Genomic DNA, 20,105 nt, shown 5'->3' with positions numbered 1-20,105 from the left:
TAGATTTGTCTTACAGACTAGAGAAATAAACTGATTGGAAGTAAGCACTTATCTACCTACAGAATGACCATATGATTATTTTTTTTTTACATACACATATGTATTATGTCTCTGTCCACACATATTTATACATATGACTATAGTGAATGGCAGATCCCTAGAAAAATCTTTGAGTTAAACTGTTGCTCTAGTGCATTGGTGAGAGTTTAAAAACCTGATGTGCTCTGCAAGTATAATGAACTCTGTCAAGGTCTGTATCTGTAAATAATTATATCTGCCGTAGCACACCAAAGACTGCAGGTCAAGAGCTGTGACCAGAACAGGTCTGTATTTCATACCACTCTGCAACAATAAGGCAACAGGAAGCCCAGTTCTTTGACAGAAAGAAACAACAGACATTACTTCTAAAATGATTAATAAGGGAAATCAGCCTCCCCATAATCTTATTAGATAATATTCAAAGGCTCCAGGTTGGTACCTGGTCCCCCTCATAAGTACATACAAGGCACAGTCCAAGGGAGCTTTTGAGCTAAGAAGTGAATTACTTCAATTTTTCTTGATCAGTAAGGGCTGCTGGTGTCTGTTGTGTGAGAAAACATATAGAGATATGATGTCCATTTCAGTATGGGGTCCATTTCAGAACCACCTCTAGTCTATGAGATGGAAACCAAACTAAACATAATTGGTGACCCAGAGGAATTTATAGGTGTAGCAGGAGATGTATGAGACATGTCAAATACAGCACTGTGAAAGGACAATATACATTAGGCACTCCCACTGGAAGTAGTATTGTAGAAGAAAATACCATCAACTGTAAACTCACCTTTGCAGAATCAGAAACGTTGTCCCAATACGGAGATGGAAAATCCATCTGTCCCATCAAAATCTGATCAAAAAGCACTTCTTGGTCATCTCCACTTCTGTAGAGTAAAACCCAAAGAAAACCAACAACAAAACCCGAAGAGAAATTATTTTCAGATGTGGTTTCAATAGACTTCTTAAAATGCTTTTAATTGCTCATGGTTCAACCTTTTAGAAGCTGTTGATTGCCCCAAACATGCAGCCATGGGTGTTAATGGTGAGATCATAAAACACAGTGCATTTGGTACCCTCTTTCTTTCTGCTTGTCTTTAGGATTGCCCACAACTTTGCAATTGCTTTGAGGGGATAAAATATCTGGCATGCCCTTATTATCTCACTTACATTTTAATTACCATTTACCAACCACAAAATATTTTGCATTTTGTCCATAAAAGAAGATGGTTATTTCACAGTGTATTTAAAACTTCAGGCAAAGGCACGCAGAACCTGTAATGAAGGCTTTTGTTTTGCAATGCAATGAAGTTCAAACTATAGCAAACACGAGACAGAGATTTTACTATAAAATCACAGACATTTATGGGGCTGGTGTAGAACACTATGCAGAGGACAGAAAAAAACCCATCAAACCCTATGAGCAGAGAATTCTAGCAGTGGGAATCTCTGTGCTTAACATGAAAGGAGCACAGGGAGCAATTCACATAACAAGGATGGTTGAATAGGTCAGTCCATACCCACGGAATGGAGGAAAACCACAGAGCAGGATGTAAGTAATCACACCCGCTGCCCAGATGTCCACCTTCAAGCCATATCTAGAAGTGTGAGAGACATGGTTAGAGACATCTGATTCTTACAGACTACAGTGCAAGAACAGAGGAAACATGTTCAGAATCATTAATAATTTCTTATAATTTCCCATCTGAACTTGGTTTACCTACCAATCCTCATTCTGCTATCAGAATATTTTTTACATTTACATCTTAAAATCACTAGATCAGAATGTGTCTGCATAGAAGACATTGGGCTGTATTCTTTGGTTAGTTAACTAATTCAAGTTGAGTTAACTTGAGTTAGTGATGCCTGTCAACATGAAATCTGAAAAGGTGACAGGCTGCTCAAGCCAGCAGGCATTTACTCTGTGGAACAAATCAGAAGAGGACAGTGTATGATAATGAAATAGAATTAAGTGAATGGTAGTAAACAGTCTCTAGAGAACAGAATTATTTCCACTGTATCTGCAAATGGCTAGTGAGTAACTCAGTGTTAAACTGAAAAGTTTGAGGCCAACAACTGGCAGAGGTTGACCAATATAACTCCAGTATAACTCCAATATAATTCAAAGCTGGCCTGCTCTGAAGCCCTTTGGGTAAGACAGTCTCCAGAGGTCCCTCCCACGTGAATTGTTCTATGAGCCATGATTCTGCATCATAGCCAGCCAAAGGCAGCATAAAAATCTTAATTGGAAGAACTCCAGTCTGACACTATGGCAAGAATGTGCTCCACTAAGTGCACATCAATGTATCGCCACTACAAGTGACTTACCCAGTTTCAGCGATGATTTCTGGAGCTACATATGTTGGGGTCCCACAAACAGTATATAGAGGTCCATCCACAATTGTTGCTAGGCCAAAGTCTCCCAACTTCAGGGACTTGCTTCCATCTTGGTGCTCATAAACCTAAATCAGGAGGAAAATTGAAGGCTTTACCACAAAACCATGAAGGCAACTACTATAATCACATGCTAACTGCCTGAAATGTTCCTTCCTATTTACAGGTTTCTTTCTACTCCTTACCTTTAACATATTTCTCTGCATGCTTTGAAAATTCACAGACAATTTGGACAACTTCCCTCAAACAGAGTCAGGATGTCTGAGAAAGACTTATCTTGCTACCTGTCCAACAAAAGACATACCACTTGCTAGGTGCTAAATCCCAGAAGCAAATGCGTGGCCTTCCTTCCAACAGTGGCCTTCCTACATCAACTCCCTCCTGAATTCTCAGTGTAGGGGGGTTGAGTTTATTCATTTTACTTAAAGAGCTTAAAGGTTTGCAGAGGAACTTCAACTGCTTAGATAACACAAAAGTGATGGTACTGATTGCAGCTCCAGGCTCTTCTCTGTGTGCTGAAGCCACAAGGCACAAACGTGGCTGGAGCATTTCACCTAGACATACTGTCCTCTCCTTGGACGACTCTTACACAGCAATAAAGAGACACTCAGTACCACTGGCATGGTAGTGCCTCGATCAACAGGACATAAGCAGTTAGGGCTGCAAATAGGTATACATGAAAATCCTGTCTTAAAACCTGATCTTCACAGCAGCAGTGTGACCTTTCACGGGGTTTTATGGGTGCAAAGGGAGATTAAGACCTAGTCACATGAAAAAAACCAAAAAGCTAGAAACATCAACGAAAAGTACATAATTTTAAAAGCTGGCTCAGAGCAAAAGAATGGCCCCAAACTTGCCAACACTGAAAACTAATGTCCTAGGGTGACTTTATGATGCTGTAATTTACCCCTCAGCACCTGCTTGTGCCAGATACTGAGTTCTGTGCCTTTGAGATTAGATCAAATAAAAATGTTTAAAATAAAAAATACAAAAATGTATCTAAATTAAACACTAGACTGTAGTGTATGTATCTAAATTAGACATTATCTAAATTAGACATGTATCTAAATTAACAGTCTAGTGACTGTTAGTCTATCTTTAATCAAGGTGCTGGTTTGAGTTCTTGATTCCCATTTTGGAATATTTTCTACACCTTAAGCACCTTAAGAAATGGAAACAGTCTACAGGAAGCCTTCTTATAATATATATGTATCTCTTTATTATTTTGCAAGCCAAACCAAAGCTCTATGCAGTCTGAATCACCACTAGTGATATTGTGTAAACAATTTGCAGCAAAACTGTGCAAAAATAGCAGGTATCATAATTCCTAGTCAAAACCTAAATAATCCTTTGTATATATATCTTGACCATCTACTCCTACATCCAAAATCACATTTATCTACAACTGTTTTAAGAAGAAAATCCTAGATTTTTTTCTCATAAAAATACAATTAATTCTACATGGTAACCTTGGAGAAAAATAAATTCTTGAAGTCTTTCACCACAGTTTCCTACAGATAGTTATAGCTATATGTAGATATGCTATAGCTCCTAACTATTAGTTGCATTATACAGCCCCCATCCCCCAGTTTGTTGTTTATGTTAGTCATGTCTAGAGAGAAAACCCCTCTCTGTTCTGAATCCTTTCTTACCAGGTGATACAGCCATAAGCAGACATTCAGAATACACAAAATTCTCCTCTCATGTTACTTTTAAGAATTCATCTTTAAGAGGACCAGTAATTTATAATGGATTCACATTTCTCTTCTACTAAGCCAGAAAAAAAGTTATGTTTATAGAAAAGCACTGAGAAAAAAAAAAGCAATTATGGTTTTATTCAAAACACAGATTGTTAAATACATCTGGTTCCTGAAACTAAAGAAAGTGCTCTCTGAAATGGCAGTAATAAATCTAATTTCAACAACAGTTTTAATTAAAGTCTGGAGACTAGGGCTTTAAATATTCACTTGCTGAAATATGTAAAGTGTGCACTCAGACATCAAGAGCTGAATCTGGCCTAATTTGTATTTCAAATTCTGTTTCATGCAGTTATCTTTTAAATAGCCTTCTCTGAGCTGTGCTAACCTTGCAAACATTCCTAACTTCCTTCCTTCAATAGACCACACCTTGTGTGACTCATTCATACTGAAAATTAATTACAGAAGAGATTTGTTTGGCAACACTTACCAATGCAGAAGGTTTGGTACAGTGTATTTTTTAGTGTTCTGCCTCATCTGTTTTGAGGAATTACTTTGCTTGGAAAACTACTTCAGTTGACTTGTAAAAATGAAGAAAGTAACTTTTCCTCACCCTGTTATAACTCCATATAAAAAAGAGCCCATTGTGAAGCTGTGGTGTGTTACTTGCTAGTCAAGGAATGGGAAAGATAATTTAACGCTCATGTTATTCAAAATAAATGCTATATATGTTCCTGCATTTAAATACTGAAAGGCAATTAAAGAAATGGGGATTAGTGCAAATTGCCCACTACGTAGTGCTTTCACTGTTTTAACTAAGCTATAAAACTGTGTAATTGTACTACACTAATTGAATGCAGCCACACATAATTGTACGCCACCATATGTATCCTATTAGTATAAAGACTGTCAGTATTTTCTAAGCTGCTCTTGTGATCAGTGCAGATGGCAACAGTCAGAGAAGTTGTTCTCTAGGGTTTATTATATGGCTATAAAGACATCCCATGACTTGACAAAATAAACATTCTAAATAGCAAAAATTATGAAAAATGTTCCAATGAAAACATGGAAGACTCCCTAGAGAATAAAAGTAACCAAACAAAAGTGCTAAAATATCACAGGTATTCAGCACACCCTAAACTCTTAAACAGTTGACCATTAGGTGGACTTTACATACCTTGAGGATAATATGGAATATTTAAGCAGTTAAAAAATAATGGGTGCTGCACAAAGGTTCACACACACAAAGATTTATTAGCAGGCTCTAGCTCGAAGCCTGAAAATTACTTTTGGGAAGAAGAAAAAATTAAAAGAGACAGAAGAGGAGGTGAAAGGAAGGGCTCTACCAGGGGCCAGTAAGAGATGAAATAAAGCAGCTCAAGGTGAACATCCTCTTTTCATCTCTTCCAGAGCAGCATGTTCCCCTTCACTCCCCATGTTTTCCTGTAGCAACTCTACAGCCTTGCTCATCCTCCCCGTTGTCTTTTTCCTGCTAATGAGGTTGTGTAGCCTCAGGACATGCTCCTCTAAACCTAAAGTGACAATCCATGAGTAGGAAAAGGGTGGGGGAGAAAGGGCTGATTCTCACACTAGTGGCCAGGAGAGCCAGCTATAACACAAAAAAGGGTTTGCATGTGCAACACCATGACAGCAGTGGAGGGAAACCCACAGCACAAGAGCAAGGGAAAAATACCACCATGACCACTTAAGTGAACAGTGAAAGAGCTGCAGGGAAAAGGGCAGGCTACAAAAAACAAGTAGAAGGTGTTTAGCAAAAGAAATGCTGAGACACATGTGGTATTTTTCAAGCGCTTTGTAAATAAAATGTAAAGAATTTGTAAAGAATTAATGCAATTTGTGAATCATATGCTGGCTTTTGAGAATTAGGATGCTGCAAGAGGTTAAATGCTGCATCCTAACAGCTCAGTCTCAAAATCAATGTACAACTGTGGAAAAGTCACTCAGAAATAATTCAGCTACAATGTGAACAATCTGATCATTCCCAGTAGTGGGTAATTACCAGAAATGCTGAGCAGGAAAATTTAATCCCTGCCCTGCTGCCCACCTTTTTTCTCTCAGAATTTTAACTCTGACAAAAATAGAGTTTAGGCATTTACAGACAAGTCAAGACAAAAGCAGAGCAAGGCTTGTCCCAGACCAAGACCCTCCTGCACACTCCAGGAGCAGCATTAATGAATCCTGGCATGGGATTGCTACAGCATCTGCATGCAGCCACTTATCAACACCAGCACAAGAAATTAAAATGGAGCAAAAGGGCCAAGAAGGTGTATCTGTCATTAGTGTCTAGTGAAACTTCCACCCAGTGTGTTTTCAACAGTTTCTGGAAAATGAGGGCAGGTTACCTCCTCACCCAGAACCTGCCACTAGAGGAACTTCAACAGTAAAAATTCCCCTGCCTAGAAGTTTAGTAATATCTGCAGGACTCAACTTTCCCATAAAACCTCTTAATAAAAAGCTTCAAGCAGGACTAAATGCATTAAGTCATGGCTGAGAGCACACAGCCGAGAGAATTTATATTCTATGATTCTATGGACATTGTTTAACTGTTGCAGAATATATGGAGGACTGGGACATCTTGATATTGAAACATGTCAGCAAATTTGTGAAAACTCAGAACAGTGAAATAATCAGGAGAAGCTAATTTCTCAGGAGAAATAAAACTATGTGGAGGGTGCAGCTGTTGCATTCAAGTGTGCAAAATTCTCAGAAGAAATACTAATCGCCAGGGTATGTTTTTCACTGTCTTCAGTGGTTAAGGCTCATACAGATTTAGTCAGAAAAACAAAGATTTAGATGGTCTGTTTGTGAAATTAATAATAGTAAATAAATTATATAATAAAAATTGCAATAGGATTATTTGGGAGATGCAGTAGGGGGAGGACAATGAAGTCTCTGGCTCTGCTCTGATGTGTGACATGATTACAAAACAGCATTTATACATAACCTACTGGTAAAACTAAAGGTTTTCTCATTATTTAGGCAGTGACAGAAGTACAGAGTAATCTGCTGAGGACAGAACACTTATTTTTATGAGACGCTTGAAATTATTCTGCAGTTTGCTAGAAGTTTACTTCTAATGATCCCAGGAGTAACTCAGCTGCTGTGTCCCATGGAACAGTCGAGACATACCACCTTACATTACCATACTTCCTGTGACAGCTGTTATTCCTGGGAGAGGTTTACAATGCAAAGGTTAAAATTAAAAGATCAGTGACATAAAAGACTGAAATAAACTTGGCAGGCATGTGGAAGGAGGAAGTGCAGACCTTTTCTCACACACTCCCAAGTTATCAGCAATACTGAAAGATGAATCTCCACTTACCAGTAGATTCTCCGGCTTGATATCCCTGTGGACAATGTTCAGGCTGTGAAGATATTTGATGGCACTGGCCAGATTGTAAAGCATCCCACTGGCATCCCGCTCTGTGTATTTGTTGGTGGAAGTAATAGCATCAAAAAGATCTCCTCCCTGGAGCAAAATTACCATGGGATATGAGCAACACTGCTTGTAAAATGACTGGAAAATTTAGGGAAGATCAAGGAACATTTTTAGAGGAGGAGGAGGAGGAGGGGAAGGGAGCAGCACAGTTTCCTTGCAGCTATAAACTATGGGTACTGTAATGACACCCCCCATAATGGCAGGTAAGCAGATCAATAACTCAGAATCATTTTTTATGGTTGAGTTGGTCAGCCAAGAGGCTGGGGCTTCTCCTACACACCATTCCTACCTGCTGCTGTTTTTATAACATGCCCAGCACTTGCCAAACTGTGTGTCCAGAGCCTGCTAAAAACTTCTGGCAAGATTACACACTTGCCTGTCACAATGCCATTTACCAACCCTTGCAACACTTTATAATAATCACAAAGCGATTGACATCAAACTTTTTCCCAGTGCCTAGCTGAACCCCAGAAAGATGAAGGAACTCAGTAAAACTCAGAACTCAAAGTTACTTGTCCTCACTGCTATCATATTTTAAAAGTCTATTTCCATCTCATAAAACATGGATTTTAAAAACCACTTTCTCTACACAAGATGTGAAGTTTTTGGTAGTGTGATGCCTCTTGCAGTTAATACTGAAGAACTTTACAGCATGTATGCCAGGCAATCATACTGGGAGACACAGGTGGCTGCTTGTGCCATTTCCAGCTCATCATGCTGCCTAATTCAGCTAAAAGCTGCTCTCAGTGAAAGAAAAACAAGAGAAAGAAGGAAAGAAGAAAAGAAGGAAAACTAAGTGGAAGTCCTCAAAGTTGAAATGATCTTCACCAGCATCTGAGGCAGCCACAACTATATTCCCAGACATGAGCTGGCAAATGGGGAGAAGGAACATGGAAGTGCTTGGACAAAGATGGAAAAGTAATTTTAAAGATGAGGTTAAGAAGGGAACTTGACAGATTGGAGGAAAAAACAGTGATCTTTTGAGAGATTCTACTCAGAGGTATTGAGCCTTTGGCCAAAATCAAAGCAGCATCTCAAAGAAAACACAATCCAACAAGAAAAAAAAGAAAGAAAAAGAAAAGAAAAAGACATCAAAGAATAACTGGAATAACTGCAAAAACAATGCAAAAATTCAATGCAAAAAAAATTCTCTGCTGCAGTCAGTCAGAAAAAAATCACAGAGGACTATATTTAAAAGAAAAAGCAGGTATTTTCTGAAGGCAACAGAGGAGCCCAGTTTTGCCAGCTCTCACAGTTTTATCAACAGCTTCAGGATATTTTCTAGATTTTTTTAAGGCTCAACTCCGGCGTAAACACTTTTTCTACTTTCCAGAGAAAGGAGGAGGGGGGAAATGAAAAAAAAATATAAATTTCCAGGAATCATGGCTACAGAGAAAAGGGTAGGAAAAGAGAACCACCAAAGACTCAAACCTGATAACTTTACTTGTCATAAAAAGCCAAACAAACTATTAAAATTTTTGCATTGTTGAGGTGCAGCTGAAGTATGCCAGGGCAGGTTTATTCCCATTGTAGATGCAAAATCCCAGCCAGCTCTTTGGAAATTGCTTACAGGCAACCATTGTCAAATCTGGACCACATCAAACTTCTTGCCCTGACTGGTGACTGTTCAAGACACATCAAGATACATAGTGTCAAGGAAAAGGAAGAACAAAAGGCCAAGCTAAACCAGATAGAGGATTAGAGAGAAAGAGGCCAAATATTTGGCAAAAGTACAATACCATGTACTTCATGGCATTATCTGATCCCTAAGTATTAGATATCAGCATGTGGCAAAGTATGTGAGATAAATAATCTATCTTCCCTAAGCTCCTTCCTGTGAAACCCCTGTACCAGCTGCTTTTTAACATGAGGCTGTGGATTAGACAGATCTTTGGTCTTATCTAATATGTTCCAGATGCTCAGAAGAAGTGTCAATAACGTCAGCAAAGCATCTGCCTCCAAACAAAGAAAATAGTCCGAGCTGAGATATGAGGAGCAAGAATGAAAGAAGATGAGCCTTAAAAACAGAAGGAAAAATTTTGGCTGGAAGTCAGAAGAAAAAGAGCAAATGCTCATGCACAGGAGAAACATAAACTCAGAAAAAGATAGAGGCAGCAGAGAAATTTAACAGACAGTCAAACCAATGTGAAGCAGAATAATTTTCTCCATTTAAGCACCTACTGTAGTTGGTAAAGTTTCTTACCAGGTATCTTGCTAAGAAAAAAGAGCATGTATTTAGTCTGCAGGATTCTCTGTGGTTAAAAGAGAGGTGATATCCTGGAAAGAGTTAACAGAGCTGACAGCTATATCAGGCAGAATTGTTTTCAGATTTTCCTCTCCCCAAAGAGCACTTTAACCTGCAAGGTTCTGCTAAGCCGATTCACACAGCAGGTCACTATCATTTATTCAGGCACCAGGGGTGAGTTCAGGATGACATTTCAGTCTTAAATCCCCTGTTCTGGAGTGAAACAGGACCAGCAACATCTGAATGCAGTTTTTATCATCTGTGCACATGAGGAAGTGTACTTGGAACTACAGTAACCAATTATTTATTTATTACCTTGTTATGTAAATGATATGATCTCTCTTTTTCTTCTGCAAAAGTGAAATCATATCCTGGAGCAGTAAAGGAAACTCAGCAATAAATCTTGCTTCTTAAATTGGCCAAACCCCTGTTAGGTTTGAATAACAATTTTGTTTCGCTGTGTAAAAAGGCAATGTGCCAGAAACCAGGTCTTTTCTTCCTTTTACAAGCACCACTTGCAATGTGTTTATATTTGTATTTATGAAGTGCTTTTTCTTACACTTTACAAAGCAATGAATGGCCTATCTGCCATGAGGTGAGGGTGGGATTTGCAGCAGTCACTTATGTCAAACATGTTGCTGCCAATTAATGCAGGGTGGTATTAACTGAAACCGGGCTCTGCACTATCAAGCCTTTTCTCCTTGCCTCTTTTTCCTGTCTGTGAGTTTGATTTAAAGTCAGGTCTTCAAAAGTCAGTCAATAACAGATGGTTAATCAATTCTAACAGTGCATGTTATGAAATGGTATCAGTCAGCAATTGCTGAATTAACAATTAATGTCTTTCCAGAAATCCTTTCCTAGTACTCAGAGAGTGCAACAAGGCTTTTCTTCCTGCTATATATTAAGGAATAAATGTTTGCTTCAGAGAAACAAAGTTGACTTTCCCAAATCAGGATATTTCTTCTACATTTCTTCTTTTATTCTACATAAAGACTATTAAAACAGTATTCTCTAGGATATGAGAAGTACAGAGTTTCCTATAGAGCTCTCCCATAATATAGCTAAAATAGTATGTGCATAATAATATCATAAAGAGCAAAGAAAAAAGAGCACAAGAAAGCAGATTTCTCCAGAAAGTGAATACAATGTGTGATTGGTGGTTTTTTATATACATCTTTTAGGCTAGTTATTTTCTGAGAGCTTTCACTCCCCTCCTCTCTCATTTAGCTGAATGGGACTTCAATTAAAAATCCATTGGACACTACAGTTTACACATTTTTCAATCATGAATAGCACAGCAGGTTTCGCCCATAAAACCAGCTCTGTGCTTACATCTTGGCAGGTTAGACAAGGCACAGCTTTTAGTTCTTAGCACACCTCATGGGGCCAAGATGAAGGATTTGTCAATGCAGGCTATAGCTGTGGCTACATGTGATTACAGAGCTGTGCAAGGGGACTGAGGCACCTTTGAACAAGCTCTCACAGACACTGAGGAAAACTGACAGTAGCAAGGATCCCATAGTGGGCTCACTTAGAATAGAATGGAGCAGTAATTATGATTAAAATAGTGTTAGATGGCTAATGGTATCTGATCGCAAGCTGTGCTATTTCACATTGCATGCCTAAGAGTGAGAGAGGGCTGCAATTGTCAAGGGAATGGGGAAATTATTCTGGGACTGGAAACACAAAAGGATTGATGGCATGAAAGAGTGCCAGTATTTTTCTTTTGTCTTAGGATTTAACTTTTTCATCAGAGAAAATATGCCAGCTTCTTGCTACCAGAATCTCCCAGTGTGCTTCCCCAGAGCTTGGATTTGGTGGACAGTGGGGTTAGGGGGACCATGAGCTCCACAGCACTACTCAAGCCAAGTAGGAGGGATAAAAACCACGTAAAACCACGAGGACAATGTTGACATCTCCTAAGATGTGGGGCATGGCCTGAGCTTCTCATCCATAACAAAACTTTCCCAGACTGCCACGAGGACTGGGAAAATCTGTGGGCATCCACCTGTGAGCCACACAGAGCCTTCCAGCTTTGGGCTGGGAACATGGCTTGTGTCACTGGTGCTGCCACAGAGCATGGGGGATAATGGAACAAACCAAAAAACCTTCTCATACTACTTGCTCTTGTATTCCAGACCAGAGATTGAAAGGGAATTTGAGAAACACTTGGACCTGGGATTGCCCTATTTAACATCTCAGCGAGGGACCTACATTAAAAGCACACTCTGACCTCCACCTAAAACCAGAGAAAAGCAGATTAACAAACCTGTTTGCCAAAAAGTGCTTTCTCTCAGTCACTACGAAGAAATAAATAGCGTCCAAAATATAAATTACTGCATTCGCAAATTTACTTCTTAGAATAGAACCATGCTTTAAATAGCAGACTTTTCTCTTTCACTTCCCCCTTCCTTCTGCTTAAATTTAGCTTGCTATCAAGGAGGCAAGTTTGACACTGTGTTACTATAAATCAATAGAGAAAGAACACATCTAATATTGTTTAGATTTAACATAAATTAATACAAACTAATGAAACCCTTTCACCTTTTTGTATTTTGAAAGTTGGTATTTATGGCTATTTGGACTGGGTATATTTCCAATTCACCTCAAGGCAAATATAACTTTTTAACGAGTCTTCTTTTGAGGAAGCAAGCAAAACTGGTGGTTTACAATGTACTGTCAACAGAACACCTCCAAGTGTGGTTTACAGGAAGTTAGATAAATATGTTAAATATTTGAAAGCTAATAAAGAAAAATCTGACAGTGGGTTAAACATCTTTCAATAGGATACTAGACCACTTTCAGAGACCCCCTCCATTCCACATTATTCTGTGATCCCATGTTTTTTAGTAAGCCTAAATAGGAATGGAATTTTTCAACATGGTTGATACAATAAGCAGCTTGACTGCAAAACACTCACCTTTACAAGTTCCATGACAAGGTACAACTCAGTTGGCATGTCCATCTCCTCGATCAGAAGTACAATATTGGGATGCTTGACTCGTCTTAAAATAGATACCTCGTTCTGGATCATGTGTTCCTGACACACAAAAAATCTTCAATGAATATGGGTTAGTGGGAAAAAAAGCCACAGGGGAAAAAGCAGAGAGAATTAGGAGCTGCATGGATTCTCTGGGGTTTTTGGAAAAAATAACAGATGTTGCCTCCAGCAATAAAGGAACATATCTAGAAACATCAATGTGGTAACTGAAAGAAGAGACAGTGGAACACAGAAAAAGAAGCGGACGAAAAGATGTGTTTCTGATGCAGAGAAAAATGAAAGCTTTTCAAAATTTCTCTGATGCAGAATCTTTAGATTTAACACATGATAGCATCCTGTCACAGAAGCTTTTTTTACCAGTTTTAAAAACTAACGGTCACTTGGTGTAAAATTGACATAAATTTAATTAACCTATGCCTTACACACAGAGACCATGGTTATAATTATTTGTATCACTTTCTGCTTTCTATAACACCTGGAATTAAGAAAATTAGAGAACATAATTACATGGGTAAAGAGAAGGGAGTCACGCACAACCAGCCAACCAACTGGAGAATGATCACACAGCACATGGCAGCTTTTTCTCCTGAATCTCCAAGAGCCTCCAAAGGGTAGGCAAAGATTCCAACTAAAAAGATTCTAACACTTGTCAAGAAGGACACAAATACCATCAGCTTCTCACAAAACATTTCTCAGAAAAAAAAATGTTTCGGTCTCTTTTTTTTTTTTTTTTTTTTGTACTTACTTTTCCTCTACATTTACTTTTCTTGATTATTTTCAGAGCATATTCTCTACCAGTTGATCTGAGGAAAGAGAAAAAAAAATTGTATGTTCAAGCACATTGAATATTTTTCTCAGTTGAGTTTATATTTGTTATGAGTACAGTAAGTGTAGCAAAGAGTTCTAGTAAAATATTTGCTTTTTTCCAAAAAACAAAGCTTAGATTTAACTAGTATTGTGAATCTGAGCCAAAGTTATTAAATATACATGCCTGAGAAAAAGACATAAAACTTTTTTGTTTCAAAATTTAAGCATTTCAGTGTTTTCAAAACAAAAATAATTGCTTGACTTTTTCTTTAATTTTGTAATGAGAATTGTTATTACTTTTCCACTTGTATGTAAAAATACCATACAGTGTTCACAGGTTCAAATATTTTCAAAACAAAGGAATTTTGTTTTCTGTTCTAAAAAAAATACAACCCACGGAAAATACTTATTTTTTACTTAAAAAGAAAAGTCATTTGTTTGCGTATCTGCAGTCACAGCTGCTATGATAAAAAGGTCAGGCCTTGGAATAATTTTTTATGTATTCAGTAATTATAGGATATTTAGCAGAGTTAAATATGATGGCTTTTAGGCAGAATGTGGAAGGTTCTGGAGACATTCAGAGAAATTAGTTCAGGATGAGAACACATTTCCTTTTAACTACTGTGTTGTTTTGAATCCTTATATTTCTCACTACTACATATATGTAGTTATCTATTATCTAGAATGCTAACATAGAAAACTTAGCTTGTAAACAAGCTAATAGTATCAACTTCCATTTCTTAATTAAGTTACAAAACCAAAAGATGGCTGTGAGGATGAAAAAAAGAAGCTCTGCTTACAAGCCCCATTTTCATTATGAGATTAAATGGAAAATGGATAATTTAAGAAAAAGGTCTTACTGAAATATTTACATTTTGTAATACAAACTTAAACATGTGATAAATCTCTATTACATTGACTTTAGGCATGTTTGGTTAAAAAATTAAGGAAAAAAAAATAACCTTTCAAGAATACAGGGTCATTTTTCCATTCTTCATTTCACAGAACACAGTAGTTAAACTGACCCATTAAACTGATAGAGAGTATGTTCAACAGAGACATTAATGTGTCTAAAAGTGTGCTCAGCCTGTCAAACAGGACATGTAAAGTGAGTACTTTAAAGTGACACTGAAAGCACTGTACCTGGAAAACAACTGGGAATTTTCATTGCCATGGAGAATTCCTCTGGCAATGATGTACCACTAATTTTTAATTTAAGGAAAAATGGGTAATTCAGTAAAAAGAAAAAATACCACCAAAGTATTCATTCTGTTTATATTCCCAGGCAAAGAGCTCAAACTGTCTCTATTAGGACATCAATTAAAACAAATCACACAGGATAAGAAGGTTTATGAACTGGGGGGAAATTACAGCATATATGTTCAAGATTTATGCAAATAAAATTAAAAACTTCTCCTATCTGTATCCCCCACACAGGGGTTTAATGCTACAGCACCCCAGTATAGGCTGCACTCCACGTGGGGTGACAGATCAAGCTCAGTGAGGGGACAGGAAGAGATTTGGACACTATTTTTGGGACTAGAAGGAGGAAGTTGAAAAAGAAATAGTAGAAATTAAGATATCTGGGGTTCAAACTCAGACAAAATATAGCCTCTTTCAATAGCAGTCTCTCTCAAGCTGCTTGGTTGCCCTAGGAATGCTTCCTTTCTGTCATGAGAAAGGAAATTGATGGTTTTTGTTGGCCATGGGAGACTCCATGTACTCCAAGACACTGGGAAATCTGAGCTAGTGAGGAAATGTCAGAATTTGGAAGTATCTGAAAGTTAAAAATGAACACATATAAAAACACCGCAGGACAAATTGTGCATACGATGGAGCATATATGTAACAAGCAGATGACAACTCTGACTGTTCTTTGTTTTGGTAAAAAGAAAATTAAAGCTAAGATAATGTAAATCCTTTCCCCTGAAAAGCTGCAGAACCGCGGGCTGTCAGCAACTCTGCAACTTACACACCACCAAAAAATATGCACGGCCAGAAAGTCACCGTGAATCTCACCTCTCACCTATTGCTCACTCCAAACAATAAAAAGGCACCACAAGAAAGAAGGCAACATCTCATGGCTGGACAGGAGTCTGGACCCACTGCACTACCACAGAGTTAGATCTCTAGCTCATAGCAGAGCTTGGTGCCATGTTCCCTGCCTCTTTTAAACTTTTGCAAACTTCACAGAGATTCAGACTGCACTGGAGACAAAAATCTATTTTTGTTGTATTTGTGCATGCATGTATTAAATGCATTAAAGAGTGTGTGCCTGTGCATTCACGTCTGCTCAAAACAGGATTTAGTAAGTCCTCATGAAAATTTTGGAGATGTATTTTCTATTCAGACTGTTCACTGTCAGAGGAAAACACCTGTGAATGTATTGAAGTGCTCACAGACCTCTATTAACCAGTGCTCACAGACTGATCTCACAGCTGTGGAGAAGGAGTATCCATGTGACCATGAATTTGTGTAGCAAGACCCATTCCTACTTGTTTAACACCTTATGGTGTTATTCCTTTGAAGTCTAATGCACACAGGAATTGTACTTCACAAGAAAATGGAAAAGTTCTCTGTCCCAAGTATCACCCCATTAATTCTGGCTCTACAAATGATGGACATATCAGACTTTGAAGCGAGGTGGTTAAAGAGGCTTAAAAGTCTGAAAATAATATTTTTGAAAGAGTTTCACATGTACTGGTTTAATTTACCCTCAGAGTCTTTAATTCCTCCTTCCACACTTCTGATGGCAAGAATATACTGCTTTAGAAGCAGAAACTAGCAGAAATAGTTCCATTTTAATTTTCAAGATATCCCAAAGTAGTAACTCTCTGATAGAAACGGGATCTGTGGAATGGTATAGTTCAGAGACCACAAGCCTATTTATCAGGGAATAGCTGGGTAATCGTGCTATTTGAGTACATTAGACACACCATGTTACTGGATACTTCTGGAAGTGGTGGGAGAGACAAGAGGACAGAAAACAGTTTCATTCAAGCTCTCATGGGTATTGTAATCAGCATTATTTTTAGGTGTGATGGGACCTGTACTTAATTATGTTCATGTCTTTTCTCTCAGTTTGGGAAAGAATTGTGACACGCACACTAGCACATTTGTACTGTCAGCACAAATTGCATTTTCAGCTGAGTTTATTAAAACCACAACTTTTCTTTATTTTAGCTTCTAATCTGAATTCTAATTAGAATCTAGAATTCTAATTAAATCTGATTTCCCCATTCACTATTCACTTTACCTTAAGCTGCCTTTTTATCTTTTCTTATTTACGTGTTTTCACCCATTTCTTTCATCAGTCATGTCCCTCCATATGGTTTTATAGTGCTTTCTTTCTTTCATAATGTTTTGCTTTGCTTCCTTTAGGTTTCCATACAGTTTAGTGTTCAGGTGCTGAGGCTTGATCTGAACAGCAATCGCCCTCTGGATGACCAGCTCCACCAAGAACTCGCTCTGGCAGAACACTAAAGGCCTCACCAGAGCTTTGGCCAAGTGCCACAAACACTGTCAGCTGATACAAAATCCACTCTTACCCTTTTCCCCAACAGCTGTCTTCATGATCTCCAAGTTGTACTTTTGGATGCAGAGGTGGACCTGTACTTTTCCAAGGAGACTAGTTTAAAACCAGCCAAGCTAATTTATCATTGTCTGTCAGGAGATTTAATCTCACTCTCCAGGGTTTATATCATATTCTTACAGGCTAAAGAGCAGTTTTTTCTGAGCCCAAAGGTGAGGTTATAGTCTTCTGCAAGAGTCTCCTCTCCAGGATATGGTAATAGGGGATAGAAACCTTAACTGATGAAATTTCATTCTCAAGCCTTGACATCTCTACTGTTCTCTCTTTTGGACATCCCCAGCTTTTTGCTTTGCCTGCTCTGCTACGATCTAACATGAGCAATCCCACGGTTGTTTCACATACAGGTGAAATATGTTCTGTCTTTTATATCCCATAGTCTCCTCTTTTTAACAACACCACCAAAAGACAAACACTTGTTCTGGTTAGAGCATTTCTGCTTGCTTCCCTATTTTTCACACTCTTAAGGCTGAGTGGATCCAGTTCAAGCCTGAACAGATTTAGAAACAGACACATGAACTAGTCAACCTGGACATTTGCAGCAACACTGACACTTGAGGTGACTTGTGACTTCTCTAATCTGGAGTAAATGTCTATAATCAATGACTGTTTTTATCTCTTAACAGTAAAGGTCACTGAAGAAGTTAGATTTTGGTGTCTGCACTGAGGCTCATAAAGTTGGAAGGCACAAATCTAATGGCACAAATCAGATAAGGAGGAGTTAGACGTGCATTAAATTAAAAATAAATATGGAGGAGACTACACCTCAGTGTCAGATATAGATGTGGCGGAAGAGATGGATCCAAAATTACCTCTTTGTGCTACCATTGACACTACACCCCAAACAGAGAACTTCCTGACATGCTTAGAGTGCTCCTACATGTGAAATGTTCCACTAGTCTAATGTGAAAGGAGAATTGCAAGAACATACTGCATGAAAATATGTTATTTCAGTGCAACAAGAAAGATTTAACACAAAGAACTGATAAAATCATGTGGAGTGCAGTAGAAAAAAACATATAAACCCCACAAAGACTTAAATTCATAGATTGCCCCTTGAACTCACTCTTTTTTTGTAATTTGGGAGGACGTTAGTTCTTCCATCTGGCATTGAGACACTACCTTATTACATTTCTGTATTCTACAAATAAAGATATGATCTGGAAAAAGCATGACATTAATGATTATTTTGTACAGTAATAAGAATATTATCCTCCTCACCTTTCTATACACTCCTTCACAATAGCAAAATTTCCGTCTCCTATAGTCCTTCCAACTTTATATCGCTCTGCTATCGATGCTGGAACCTGGAAACCTTCCTCCAACACTTCTGAAAGAATCATTAGTACATTTTTATTGTTAGTGAAGGAAACACAGATGTTGCACATAACATGCATTTTAAGTCCACGGTTTAGGAGCCTGGAAACCATTCCGTCAGTCTCTCACTTACTGTACAGTGAAACCATGCTGCTGACAATGTATATACTCAACAGGTTTCATGCAGATACAATAATGAAAAATAAGACTTCTGGGGGCTCAAACATACCACCATTTGAGTGTTATATAGTTGCCATTGCAATATGCCCCCAAGACAAAACCAAAATTGTATTTTTTTAATTACAAAAAGGCCTCTGTGATCTGCACAAGCGCAGACCAGCCTCCAAAAAGGGCTGGAACTCCTTGACACAGCATGATTAAATATATGTACCAAAGAAGTCCAACACTCAAGCACTTATTTTATTACATCCTGTAAACTGAGACATCCATAAAACTCCTCATGTGCTAAGTGCTAGTTCACCCCATCCCCCAATATTGAATATTTAGTTTTTAAACAAATGTTCTCAATAATACTACCTCGCATGCAACCTGGGTACCAGATGTTTAGGTAAAATTGCATTACACAGTGTCTAAGCATATGAGAAGCTTGTAGTTTAATGTGTTTTAGTGCTCATTCCTGTACTATTATTTTTAAATGCATTTGAAATAGCGTTACAAATACCTAACATGCCTCTAAAAGCTGACTGTCAACTGTAGCTGATACAAACTACTATATAAATATTGTCGTTTAAAAACAAAAAAAGCCTCTCAGAAACATGATTTGTGTTTACACTCTTTGAGACAGTGCATTTAACTGTGTATTTCTCTGTCCTTTGTTCCAGTGTAGTATTTAAAGTGAATGCTAGGAATGCTAGGACACAAGGAGGCTGGGGTTAGTCTGAGCTCACAGACAGCATGAAGAGTTATTCTCCAACAGGAGCACAGATACACACACACGTATGTGGTGGATGTGCATGTGGGCCCGTGGTGTTCGAGCAGACCCTGTCCCTTAGCCAACGTGCTCAAAGCCTTAGTGTGGAGTATGACTATCCTGACTATTTCTGAGTAAAGACCCAGCACTGCAGTGTGTTCCTTAGTACTCTGGCAGATGAGACAAAAATACTGAAACAAGCCAGTCAGCACTGTGCTTGCAGAAATAAAACCTCAAGTATTCCACAGTAAAAATACCTCTGAAGAGTGATGTCCAGATCTACTCTGATCCAGAGTGAACCTAACTGGTTTGCTAAGGCTGAGGAGCTTCCTCACGGAAAATTATCCAGCCTGCAACGCTCCCACCTTCTCTGGCAGGAAGAATGACTCATTTCCTACACAGCTGCTGTTATCACTACACTGACTGCTTTGAAATGTCAGCCTCCAAATGTTACCTTCTGCAGGGCCATCATTTTCATCCATAGAGCTGCAAACTTTGGTGGATGCTAATGAGGTAGAGGAGCCACTGTGTTGGGAGCTCTGGAAATGGAGACACAAATGAAAACAGATGATTTTTAAGAAGCACGAGTACCCACAGCACGTTCCTGCTGGACACATGTCCTGGAGAGGCT

The 20,105-nt window shown here is 38.4% G+C and overlaps 1 protein-coding gene across 2 annotated transcripts in view; it reads right to left on the bottom strand.

Annotated features, from left to right (window-relative positions):
• DCLK1 (doublecortin like kinase 1) overlaps window positions 1-20,105 on the bottom strand; it is a 235,011-nt gene that overhangs the window by 23,853 nt on the left and 191,053 nt on the right. For both annotated transcript variants that reach the window (XM_086881571.1, XM_086881570.1), the window contains exons 7-14: window positions 19,929-20,013; window positions 18,448-18,556; window positions 13,576-13,633; window positions 12,750-12,869; window positions 7,468-7,614; window positions 2,362-2,495; window positions 1,554-1,631; window positions 824-920 (exon numbers count right to left, since the gene is read on the bottom strand). In XM_086881571.1, the coding sequence (XP_086737697.1) occupies window positions 824-920; window positions 1,554-1,631; window positions 2,362-2,495; window positions 7,468-7,614; window positions 12,750-12,869; window positions 13,576-13,633; window positions 18,448-18,556; window positions 19,929-20,013 (828 nt within the window). The remainder of the gene's footprint in view (window positions 1-823; window positions 921-1,553; window positions 1,632-2,361; window positions 2,496-7,467; window positions 7,615-12,749; window positions 12,870-13,575; window positions 13,634-18,447; window positions 18,557-19,928; window positions 20,014-20,105) is intronic.

The sequence above is a fragment of the Cyanistes caeruleus genome, chromosome 3 (assembly GCF_971803275.1).
Source record: "Cyanistes caeruleus chromosome 3, bCyaCae1.hap1.1, whole genome shotgun sequence".
Taxonomy (NCBI): Eukaryota; Metazoa; Chordata; class Aves; order Passeriformes; family Paridae; genus Cyanistes; species Cyanistes caeruleus.
Note: the sequence above shows the minus strand (reverse complement) of the source record. Positions and strands in the feature narration are given on the sequence as shown.